Raw genomic sequence first — 12,794 nt, 5'->3', positions numbered from 1 at the left:
CACACATACACACACACACAAGTATTGAGCACTCTCTATTATATTCTGTAGTGTTTCTCTGTATGACAATGTTAAGAGCGAGTGTGTGTGTGTGTGTCTTCCAGCTGCGCTTATCAAATCATACAGCATCTCTGCAGGAGAGATGATAGGCTTCCGGCCACCAAGCGGGAAACACATACACACACATGCACACACACACCTCTGTCCCTCTGCTTTTGTCGATGTGTCACATTGTTGCATTGTCTGTCTCTCTCTCTCTCTCTCTCTCTCTCTCAAACACACACACACACACAAAGTGTTTACAAAGCTTTTGAGGAAAATAAAATTACCAACACCATGTGTGCTTCAATGTGTGTGTATATGTGTGTGTGTGTGTGTGTGTGCTTGATGTCGGTCAAGAGTTGGACCCTTCTGAGACACGGTGACATCCGTTCCAAGATCACCGGATGAAGAACAAAGCTGGGTTCCCAATTTCTTCTGAACACCTCTAGCTAGTGTGTGGATGTGTTCAATTCCATCACCAGCTTGTGTTTGTGGACACCCCTTCTAATGAATGCATTCAGCTACTTTAAGTTGCACTCATTGCTGACACATGTGCAAATGCACACACATGCAACTTGTAAAGTCCCTGTAAAGAAGTATTGCCAGTAGAATAGGACTCCCTGGAGCAGATGAACATGAATCTATTGACACTATGTCTAATGCCAGTCATGGGTTATGTATTTTTATATATAAATATGGACAATACTATTGGGACATCCAGACATCCGGTGGTCCTGAAGCAGTGTGTGGCGTGTTATCTTAAAAAACACGATAGGCAGACTGCTGAGTGCACTAACTTATATATGTGTGTGTGTGTGTGTGTGTGTGTGTGCGCGTATATGGCGTGTGTACAGCACAGAGTCGAGCCTCTGGGCCTTTTTAGCAATTTCCAGTCAACACACACTCGCCCACGCTGCACTGAGGGAACACTTCCTCTGCCTCGCTTCATGTGCAAATCTGTGTGTGTGTGTGTGTGTGTGGTGTGAGTAGCTCACCACTTAACCCACGTTACGTTGCGCACCCCCTCTAAATCCATCAGCAGATAGAGATCAATTGGGCTGCTGTTTTTAGAGAGTCTAATTGAGAGTGAATGGCTCACCTGGTTAAGGATTCCTGTTACAGCACTGAAACAGAGGAGGCAAAAACACACATTTATAAATTCCAGCACTGCGTCCCCCCGCACTGAACTGCAGTGCTGCAGTTCTCATTCATTTGCTGTTCATCAGGATGTGACGCCCTCAGCTTGAATGGCATCAGCTCTTTCATTCTGATCTCCGGCTTGTGTGCACACCTAACCCTCACATGTTCCAATGCGCAACTATATGTTATGATTTATTTTCTTCTGATGTTTTTTCCCATCCTGCTGTTTTCGAGATATCCACCGTTCCAGCTCCAGATTGTTGGGTCTGGGACAGCTTTTTGACCTGATATACGGTTTCTGCTGATTTTCCTCCTGAATAATTCCCTATAGGAATAAATGGGGTCACAATGTTTCACATACACTAGCAACAACTAACATTCACATGAGATACCATAGCAACCACTTAGCAACACCATAGTACCCATCTAGCACCTGGGAATCCACAGAAACCACCAAGCAACACCACTTTATCTTTATCATTGTTTCTGTGCAAGAATTCTGAGTAGAATGGAAAATAGTCCAATGATAATTTTTTCAGGTGGATGCGGCCAAGCAAGCTCTCCCATTGGTCAGTCCTTGAGGAGCTGGACTGAACACCTTACACATCAGTAGAGAGAAAAGTGGTCTCTATAGGCCAGAGAAATGACTTTAATCAATCCTAAACCATTGGAAGGTGCTACATCTTGTTACAATATGTGAGGATAGTAAAAAAAGATTGTGTTACCTGATTCCTTGTTTGAACAGGATTCGTAGCAACCCCTAGTAATATTTACAAAATAGCAGAACACACTTATAGTTCATAATATATGATATATTATATATTTATTAAACAAAGGTGGGCAAAGGTTTCTCCATGACCTTCTTTAAATTTAGGTACCTCAGGAGGGACTGACTATCTCTTGTTTGGGAATAACTGCTGTAGGCCTTCTGGAGTAGTGGAGTCTTTAGCCACACTCTCCAAGTTAATGACTGCCCACTTATCCAGCCTGACCTGTTAGCAGATTGAAGCTACCACCCTCAAGACTGACCACCAGACTACCCTGCCATCAGTGTCAGACTAGCAGCCCAACCTCCTGCCACTGCTACCTGCCTAAAGACTATGGTTAAACCATGAACTCTTCACTATCTGCCACTATTATCATTATTATCACCATTAACCATCATTGCTCTCATTACTCTTAGCATCACTAGTATGATTATATTAAGCAGTAGAACAGTCTTGTGTGGTGGTACGGTGACTTTTATCAATATATAATAAGTAGTTGCTGAATTCAATCTTCACAGCAATGCTGTCTTTATAGTTTAAACAATATTGGTCAATTTTATTTATAAAATTCATTCAATAAACAAAGGTGGAGATCTTGAGTTTCCCCAATTACCCATTTCAAATCTAGTTACCCCAGGAGGGGCTCACAATCTTTTGTTTAGGAATAACTGCTGTAGGCCTTCTGGTGTAGCACCAGCTTAAGAGGCATTCAGTCTGTTGTAAGAAATGGAAAACATGTGGCAGCTACTTTACTGAAGGAGATGCTGTAAAACAAAAGTTTTGACTTTAGCCTGAACTGAAGCCCAGATGTAATTATCAGGCTTAGCCACTGATAGTAACCATGTCTTATTCCTTTTCTCACCACAACTCTTGAATGGTAAACTGTCTGCTTATTGCAGCTAGAAAGCAAACCATAGACAACATCTGAATCTGAAGCTCCCAAGCACCTGATTACAAAGGTTAGGTAGGTATTAGGTAGCTTTCAAGGTAGAACATACACTATATGCCCAAAAGTATGTAGACAACCCTTGTAATAAATGCATTCAGCTAGATTGGGTTGCACCTATTACTGGAACAGATGTGCAAATACACACACATAGCTTGTCTAGTCCCTGTAGTGAAGTACTGCCAACAGAATGCCTGGCATTCTGATTTTGCACATCTGTGTCAGCAATGGATGCAACTTTAAATAGCTGAATGCATTCATTAAAAGAGGTGTCCACAAACATTTGGACATAGTGCAGTTAGAGAGGAAATAATGCAGAGATCGGGCAAAATTGGGAGCCTAAACTAACCGAACTCTTCAATGTTCCTGATAGGTGAGAAACTCATTTGCAGCCCTAATCAGTGGTGTCTCAGCACAGTAATGGACACAGGAGTTGGCGAGTATGTATGGCAAGGAAGAGGTAGTTGAAATGGATGTTTGTTATTTTTGTGCCATGTGTCATTTGCCACCCAGATGACTCAAAGGTACACGAGATGGACACTGAAGCGCATCACTGTCAGCCAGGCTTTATCCATCCATCCATTCATCCGTGGGGTGGCCCAAACCTATTCCTTTCTTTCACTTCTGCAGTGAAATTGCATCAGATGCAGTTGTCACTGAGGAACTGATGACAGCTGGAGTCCAGCCTATGGCTGTTATCGTCACTAGTGAGGCTGCAGATATCACTTTAGTGCCACAGCATCTGTGACAGCAAGCCGGACTGATTTCACAAGATTGCATTGTCTCAAAGTGACCATAACCTTTGCCTCTTTTTTTTTTTTTTTTTTTTTTTTGTGTGGAAGTGGGCTGAGAATCTTGAAGGTATAAGATGGGCACTTATACCTTAGAACCCCATCCCTTGTAGCGCCACCTTCCTGGCGTATAGTCATATGACTGTAGCCCATCTGTTGATGCACAGTTTGCGATAGCCATCCTCTAGCTTTTCATTAAAGGTCAGTTTCTGACCACAGAGCTGCTCCCGGCTAGATATTGTTGGATGGCGGACCCTCTCTCAACCTAGCAGTGCCTGACTTGTGTGGAAAGCCCAGCAACACAGCTGTGCCTGATGTGCACTCGTGCCAGCACCACACACACCACTATGAACATTACCATGCCAGTGTCACTGCTGGGCGGAGAATGATCAACCACCCAAGGTCAAGAGTGACCAAGCTGATGTGTTATACTGGTAGGGGTTTCTAATAAAGTGGCCAGTAAGTAAAAGCACAAGGCAGGTGTTTCTAATAAAGTGGCCAGTGAGTGGAGGCACAAGGCAGGGGGCTCTAATAAATAGGCCAGAAAGTAAAAGCACAAGGTAGATGTTTCTAATAAAGTGACCAGTAAATGAAAGCACAAAGTAGATGTTTCTAATAAAGTGGCCAGTAAGTAAAAGCACAAGGTAGGTGTTTCTAATAAATTGGCCAGTGAGTGGAGGCACAAGGCAGGGGGCTCTAATAAATAGGCCAGAAAGCAAAAGCACAAGGTAGGTGTTTCTAATAAATTGGCCAGTGAGTTGAAGCACAAAGTAGATGTTTCTAATAAAGTGGCCAGTGAGTAAAAGCACAAGGTAGATGTTTCTAATAATGTGGCCAGTGAGTGGAGGTACAAGGTAGGTGTTTCTAATAAATTGGTCAGTGAGTGGAGGCACAAGGTAGGTGTTTCTAATAAATTGGTCAGTGAGTGGAGGCACAAGGTAGGTGTTTCTAATAAAGTGGCCAGTGAGTTGAAGCACAAAGTAGATGTTTCTAATAAAGTGGCCAGTGAGTAAAAGCACAAGGTAGATGTTTCTAATAATGTGGCCAGTGAGTGGAGGTACAAGGTAGGTGTTTCTAATAAATTGGTCAGTGAGTGGAGGCACAAGGTAGGTGTTTCTAATAAAGTGGCCAGTAAACGGAAGCTCAAAGCCGGGGGTTTCTAATAAAGTGGCCAATAAATGAAAGCACAATGTAGGTGTTTCTAATAAAGTGGACGACTGGTGTAGCGTTACATTGGTCACATTACATTTCCTAGAACGTAGACACAGGTGGTGATTTCTAGTTTAGCCGTGTCCTTGTCACAACAGAAAAGAACAGCTGTCCTGCCAAAAGTAATTGACCATCTGCATCCTTGATTACCAGCATACACACGACTGCACTCCATGCACATGATTTCACACACACACACTTGAATCCCAGCTAAACTCCACTCCAGCTGTTCATCACCTATGACCCCCCCCCCCCTCTTTTCATTCATCTGTTCACCCATTCCTCTACCCGTCCATCCATCCATCATTTATCCTGCAGGCAGATGCTGATTTGGAGCTAATTTTCCCAACAGGATACATAAGGGGATTCTTACACCTATAAATCCATCTCTATTTCAACATGTACAATATATCACTGCATGTACTATATATTTGGTATATGCTATATGATGTGTTGGTCACTGTCGGTGTCATAATAATAATAAAAACAGATCTCTAACTTTACAGCAACATTTTTAAACCCCTTAACACTTTAAGCCTTATTACACACTACAGTGTATTACTCAGTAACTACAGGGACCTCTGTATAAACTGATGGGGTTATTCATTGGTTAATAGATAGTTTGTAAAAACACTTTTAGCCTGCTGCCGGTCCATGTGCTGTTTAAGGACTTCATATATAAAATATGTCTTTGTATATTCTGTATTTTGTGTGTTTTTTGTGTGTATTTAATATAATTTCTTATAACTTTATTTAAATATGTTTAGTATGTATATAGTTTACTGTAGAGCATCAACCTGAGCCTCACCACAAGCATTTCAATGCATAAATGTCCTGACATGTTGTGCAAATGACAAATAAACCTGAAACCTAAAAACTTGAAACTAATGTAACAAGATTTTATTTAGTTCTTGAAGCAATTCTAGATCATTCCTATTGATCTACTGACCATGAAATGTTCACAAAAAGAAAAGAATAAACCAAAAAAGCCCTTTATCATTACAAAATTCTGCTATGCATTTAGATGTGATTCCGTAGTGTGTCTGGTATATGCAAACAATACTAGCTTTAAAATTCATGTCAACAATCATCAAAGATGACCAATCTGATCCCTTTTAAAAAATGAGACAGCCCTGGCGGGTCCAGCGGACTAATGCGCTGTCACTGTGATCAGAGGGTCGCTGGTTCGTATTCATTGGAGTTCATATAACTTATGTAATATATATTAAAAAAGCATTGTCTCAAAATTGTTTTTTCACCATGCAATGTAAAACACATTTTTCAAAAGTCAGTACAGTGTATGTGCTGCATATCAGCTTGGCAGTGTTTAACCATTTTCAAGGAGCTAATTGCTTTTTTCTTCTCGTGACTAATTGTGACTTGAGCAGTACGTTAAAAGGACGTTTCTAAATACGACTTTACTGTTAATGCTGCCATGCTGTTGCAGTTTTCATCCAAGAAAAACTGTCTTTCAACTCCATGATGATTCATCTTTCAATCTCTCCTCCACCTCCATCTAGCCAGCCAGCCATCCATCCATCCATCCATCAGTCCATTTATCTATTATTCCAGCATCCCTCATTAAACCTTCAGCTAAATGAACACATGTCCTCACTAAAAAGGAAAACATGGAGGTGTTACAGTCCTAAACGTATAGCTCTATGAGCCTAAGCTACAGCTCTAAATCTATACAGTAGGCCTCTCGGTCAGACGTGCTGCTACATGTTCTCCTTCCAAGAAAAGCGCTCGCTTTAGGTTTTACACATGTTTGCTTGAATATTCAGCAGAGCCCATGAGTAACGCAGAATTAATTAGTCAGAGGGAAAGATTTTCGCTCATGAATAATGGAAAAGCAACTCCTTGTATACAATCATGTAAAAAATATTTGATTCATTAATTATTATACAGCTACGAAGAAAATTCAGACTGGACCACTGCCTGTGGAGACTAGCTACTTTCATTCGGACAGCTCGTATAGTTTAGGATTGTCTTGATCACGTCTAGACCGCAGTAAAGTAAAATAAAAAATCAAGATAAAATAAAGAAGAGTTTCACAGTCTGCCACGCAGACAATGACTCATATCCAGACTGCAGTGAAGTAACCAGCTCTCTATCTCTTTCATTTAGCTCTCTTATCCCTCACAGTGGGGTTACACCAGTGCAAAGGTTTGCTTTCTCATACTGAAATCCTGTGGTGTGTTAGACACCCTGTACTGGTGTTTTACTGGCATAAGCAAAAACGGACCAAGATGGGTTTGAGCTACAGACTATAATGAGACAACTGAGACGAGACTATACTGAACACAGAAACGCAGCCAATCTAAACAGCCTAAAAATCCATACTGGAGAATGAAAAGAAACAATTTCATTTCAATGGGTCGATACACAGCAGTAACGTAGACCGTGAGTGGTAAACAAGGCAAAAACACTGTCACGGTCCTCACAAAACCTCACAAAACTTGGGGGGAAAAGGGGAAATAAACATCTAACTTCAATGTTAATTAATGTAACAAGATTTTTATCTAGAATTAAAGCAATTCTAGATAATTTCTTTTGATCCACTGACCATGAAATGTTCACAAAAAGAAAAGAATAAACAAAAAAAACCCTTAATTATCATTACAAAATTCTGCTATGCATTACTAGCTTTAAAACTCATGTCAACAATCATCAAAGATGACCAATCTGATCCCTGTAAAGATCTCAGAGGGTCGTTGGTTCGCATCCCGATCACGCTGCTAGCCATCGACAGACGGGGCCTCGAGAGAGCGCAATTGGCCTTGCTCTCTCTAGGGTGGGTAGATGGCGCTATCCCCCACATCACACTAGTGCGGCGCTGGCCGTCACTGGCGTCTGCTAGCTGGTGCGTCAGAGCCGGTATATGGCGCTTCGCTCCAGGCGCGTTGGTTGCCTGGTGATGTTGCATCTGCGGCAGTTCGAAAAAGAGGCGTGGCTGGCTGAGCACGTGTTAGAGGGGCTGTGTGTTGTTCTCTAGTGTTGGGGGTGTTGCATGCAATGGGGAGAGGGAGAATATGTGTACGTTGATTGGGTAATTGGCGATCTAAATTGGTAGAAAACGGGAAAAAATCTGAAATAAATTAGTAAAAAAATAAAAGGAAAAAAGAAAAGTTATATATGATAGTGATGGTATACTCGAACGGAAGATATATTCATACAATAAGGGAAAAAAAGTGAGGAAAACAAAAGTAACGCTATTTGACGCCAGGGCTGCTGCTGTTTTAACTGTTGAGGCTTTTTGAAGACCTATTTAAGGGCATTTTAAGGCCTCTGGACAAAGAGGTAAGCTGCATTGTGCAGTTCAGTTGTTTCTACTCCAGCACACCTAAATCAAGTCCTTCATTATGTCCAAAAAAACACACCAATACCAAAACTAAGGGTTATTAATTACAAGCTGGTTCTCCTTCAATGCAATACTCTTCTCGGAAGGCTTTGCAGAAGCTGTTGCAGAGTTTCAGCCATAAGAGCATTAGTGAGGTCATCAGTTCAGGACAATTAGGTCTGGATTACAAACACCACTTAAAGTCATCCTGAAGGTGTTCAGTGAAGCTTCTTTAGTCTAACTCATCCCTAAAATGATCCTTTTTATTTTTCAGGTCATCCCATGTTCAATTGAGAGTTGTCACTACAACCAATCTCAAGGGCCCCTAACTTAACCCAAAAAAATATTCCATGGAGCTTCATTGGACCAACTCTTCCATAAGGTGTTCAATGAGGCATTATCCCTCTGACTTATTCCTAAAATGTTCAGTGGTACTTTAATGCTCCAACTTATCGCAAAAGGTTTCAATGGAGTTTCATCACTCTATTCCATCCCATAGTGTTTAGTGGAGCACAACTACTCTGACTTATCCCAAAGGTGCTCAACAGAACTTCATCAGTCCAATTAATCTGGGGAGTTTTCAACCCCTCTTGCAGATGCTTGTGACTGCTCCAGAGTGTCGCTTTCTATTGTCAACTGTTGCCGTGCACTTCAAGACCTAAGTGAGCATTAAAGTAAGAGAATCCACGGATTAGACATAGTGTTGTGTCTGGAAACATTTGGACATGTTACATTACGTCATTACATTTTAGTCCAGGACTCCAAGGCTTAATTAATGACAGTGTTGAAGCTTGATTCTTGGGTTGAAGTTGATGTGTTGGAGTAAACTGCTCAGAACTCGAGGCCGAAGACCCACGTGTAGATGTTTTTCTGATCTGTGGAGGTCAGAGTTCATTGTGAATGCTGCTACGCTGTGTGTTCAGGCTGCAGGCTGCTGGTGTTTGAAGTTCCATGCTGTAGAGGCATTTACTGGGCTCCTTCACTGACCTCAAGTCAGTCTCTGTCCCACAAACCAGAGATACCTACAACACAGATCACACACCACACTCAGAAACTTGTCAGTCTTGAGTATACTGATCTTCAACACTCAGCTTAACGTTCATCAAAGTGTCTTGTAAGTCTGAACAGCAGGTTTTGTCTGAAGAATCATTTGACAGTTCTGAAAAAAGGTTGAAACACCTGAAAGGCTTGAATGCTGTGATGAGTGCAGGCTCACAGTCGTCACATTCGTGTAAAATCTTCTAATATTACTATACCGCCTCGGCCCACACGCGGTTCTGCATCCTTAAGCTTGTAAAATGCATGTGTAAAGAGTGTCCTTTAGTGGTGGCTTAAAGTGCGAATACCACTTCCCAACTAAAGGGGGAGCCCATGAGCAAGAAATACCAATTCTCAAGATTTCACAGATCTTAAGGGTTTCCTGAGGTTCTGATATCTGTAACCAAGTTACCAGCCTTACATTTACAAGCACAAGCCATGACTGTGGCCAGTCGTCCAGTCTGGAGCCTGTCACCTCTCTGATTCCCTGCTTTGCTGGCTGGCTACGTGCTGTGTGGTAGGGCGGGGGTATAGGTGGGCCGTTGGCGAGCAATGAATCATATTAGATACAGCGTATCTCAGATCTCAGAGTCGAAGAGAGGGTGGGGTCATGTTAGGGGCCTTGTAATTGGTCCAGTCTGGGGGAGCTTTTCCTTGCCCCTGTCGCCGTTGGCTTGCTCACTGGGGGTCTTTGATCCTTCATGTCTTACGTTATTTCTTCTTTTTGTCTCTGTCTTTTACTAATTACTATTTATGTAAAGCTGCTTTGTAACAGTTGTAAAAAGCGCCAAATAAATCTAACTTGACTTGACTTTGATGGGCAGTGTAGGACTCTGCTTTCTATTTATCGATTTACACTCAAACCATGAGATGGGCCACCTTGTGGGACATGAAGAAACTCAAATGGCAACAGGTCAGTGGTCCCTAATAATACTCTAACAATACGTAGTTAATACTAGATGCTCAAGAATAATCAGTACATACTGAATAATTTATTGCAGTTCCCAAATGATTCATAATTCACTGGTTGTTAGTGAAGCTCCTCGTGAATGATTGACATCAGTCAAAGAGTCATTGATAGTAGTAGACAGAGTAGAAGTCTTAGCAGTGACACTAACTGAATAATGTGCCTGCTGTGTAAAGGGTTAAAACCATCTTGACTGATTGAAGATATTCCTACAAACTGAGCTTTACAAACTGCCCCCCCCCTCATCTCCTTCCCTGGAATTTCTTTGGGGGTCTGGAAATGGTTTTGACATGGTTTCGTGTCGTTTTTCTGTGTCAGTGGAGTGACTGTACAGAGGCTGAAGGATGCCACTTTCTCCACAAAGGAGCCGAATCTCATAATACAACACAAGCCTCTTTTGTGATGTCCATCAGCGCCGTGCGGAGACGTAGCTGAGTCACTCTGACCTGGGACCCGCCAGAATCAGCCTAATCCCAACCGTGAGAGCTATAAAAGAAAAGCTAATGCTGATCTGAGATCAGCCCGGAGCATCACACGCATCGACTCCTCCAAACCCTCTTTACAGCAGGGGAAAAAGTTATTGTACTCCCAGAGTGGTTTCCATAGCAACCCTTTCATCAGTCTCTCCCCCTCTTTCTGTCTCTGTCTCTCTCTCTTCCTCTCTCTCTCTCTCTCTCTCTCTCTCTCTCTCTCTCGACAGTCGATTCTGCGGACAAAAGCTACCTGAATACGAAGAGAGAGAAAGAGAGAAAGAGAGAGAGAGAGAGAGAGAGAGCTGTACATTTGGTTGAAAGAGAAAGGCATTAAAACAACCAGGCAGATACACACACACACACACACACACACACACCTTGTTTTGTCTTATCATTATCTCATCCACTGAATAACCCCTCTCCTTTTGCCTTTGCTTTGCCTGAGCGTTTAGCTGAAGCAGATGCTGAACATCTACTAAAGTCATTCTGCTTACTGCTGAATATTCTGGCCACATGTAGTGGTATATATGATATTCTGCAATATTCAATATAGTACAATACTAGTAATCAAGTAACGAGTAATCAGGTGCTTGGGCCAACTTGACTGAGTGATCACATAAGGCTAAACATTTCGTATGAACCCACACAAAAATATTGGAACCTGTGATTGACAGGTATTTCTGTGCCCTCTTAGACTCACTGATTAAACAATCAGTATCTCTAAATGCCTTCTCTCAGTCTGAGGCCTGGGTTTCGTCTGTAAAGACCGCATTTGTTGTTAAAAAGTATAAACCAACATGAAGACCAGAGAGTTCTTTATGCAACGCATGCCTTTTTTAAGAGCCCCAAGCACAGACTATAGCAATATAACCTTATAAAGCATTTTAAACTAAACATTAGAAGCCATAGCGCCCCCTACACTTCCTGTAGTGTATTACAGTCTGTCAGAATGACTCAGCTGAATGACAGCTGCGTTCCAAAGCCTACGCTGCAGCCCAGGTAGACTGCATTTCTCGGCCGCTACGTAATTAAAGGCTGTTCCAAGGTGAAAGATCCTTTGTATACAGCCCAGAAATGCAACCTACGCTCAGAGTGATTTGGAGGACGCAACTGATGTATCCTTCCTGGCCCTCGGGTTACCCACAGTTCTCTGCGCACATACAACGCAGGCAAAGCCCTTTTTTTTGCAATTGCAAGAGACAAGACCATTCCGGTGATGCCACCATGCAGCCTGGTTAGACTGTTCCATTTGTCTGACCAATAGGCTACTAAGAAGAAGTGTTCATAAGACAGCACTACCGAGGACCCACCAGGGTTTAGAATACAGCTAATTTATCACATAGACATCATATCGCCCCCTACACTTCCTCCGGTAGTGTATTACACTCTGTCAGAAAGACTACATGGATCATATGGGCATTGCAGTGCCTGTGTTTCAGTAAAAGATGCATTAATGTCTTTTGTTTTAAAAATAATCCACATACCTGATGCTTACAAACCCTCTTTGTCTCTTTGACATCGTTGGCTATCACAGTTAAGCTCAGTGCTGCAGAACTGTTTAGGGGTGGCAGGTATTCACTGACTGGCTTTACCATTTCCGACCACAGAATTCTCAGCAGTCAGTAGAACGACAACAACTTTATTACACGCACTGATCCACTGTCGTCACAGAAAAATAGGAACCATGACGGAATAATGTGGCCCTGGTAACCGTTCAGCCCTACAGTGAAAAAAAAAAAAGATGATGGGAGAGATTTTCTCCCCCTGGTTGAGAGCGTGTGCTCCAGACTGTGCTCCTAAATTGGCTTAATATTGTGTTCTGCTGCAATCCAGCTGCTTCTGTGGAGCTACACTACTACCATCCCTCGCTTTCTCTCTGACGGAGGAGGAGGAGGAGATGGGGGCCTGTTAAGACACAGAACGATGGAACGAGAGGCCTAGCCAGCGCATTTAATGCCATAATGAGCGGGGGACTGCTCTCTCTCTCTCTCTCTCTCTCTCTTTTTCCCTCTCTCTCTCTCTCTCTCTCTCTCTCTCTCTCGCGCACGCACTGTTTATCCTTCCATCTATTCCCCACTTCT

At 42.4% G+C, this 12,794-nt stretch overlaps 1 protein-coding gene across 2 annotated transcripts in view; it reads right to left on the bottom strand.

The window, feature by feature from the left end:
* Nucleotides 1–12,794, bottom strand: part of LOC140547057 (glucosidase 2 subunit beta-like) — a 325,295-nt gene that overhangs the window by 119,243 nt on the left and 193,258 nt on the right. Inside the window, exon 14 of one of the 2 annotated variants that reach the window (XM_072670575.1) lies at nt 5,779–9,257. The exons of the other annotated variant lie outside the window; for it this stretch is intronic. Within the exon in view, the coding sequence (XP_072526676.1) occupies nt 9,120–9,257 (138 nt within the window). The 3' untranslated portion in view covers nt 5,779–9,119. Of the gene's footprint in view, nt 1–5,778; nt 9,258–12,794 lie in introns of those variants that run through there. 2 annotated transcript variants of the gene reach the window in all.

This window comes from Salminus brasiliensis, chromosome 24 (genome assembly GCF_030463535.1).
Source record: "Salminus brasiliensis chromosome 24, fSalBra1.hap2, whole genome shotgun sequence".
NCBI lineage: Eukaryota > Metazoa > Chordata > Actinopteri > Characiformes > Bryconidae > Salminus > Salminus brasiliensis.
Note: the sequence above shows the minus strand (reverse complement) of the source record. Positions and strands in the feature narration are given on the sequence as shown.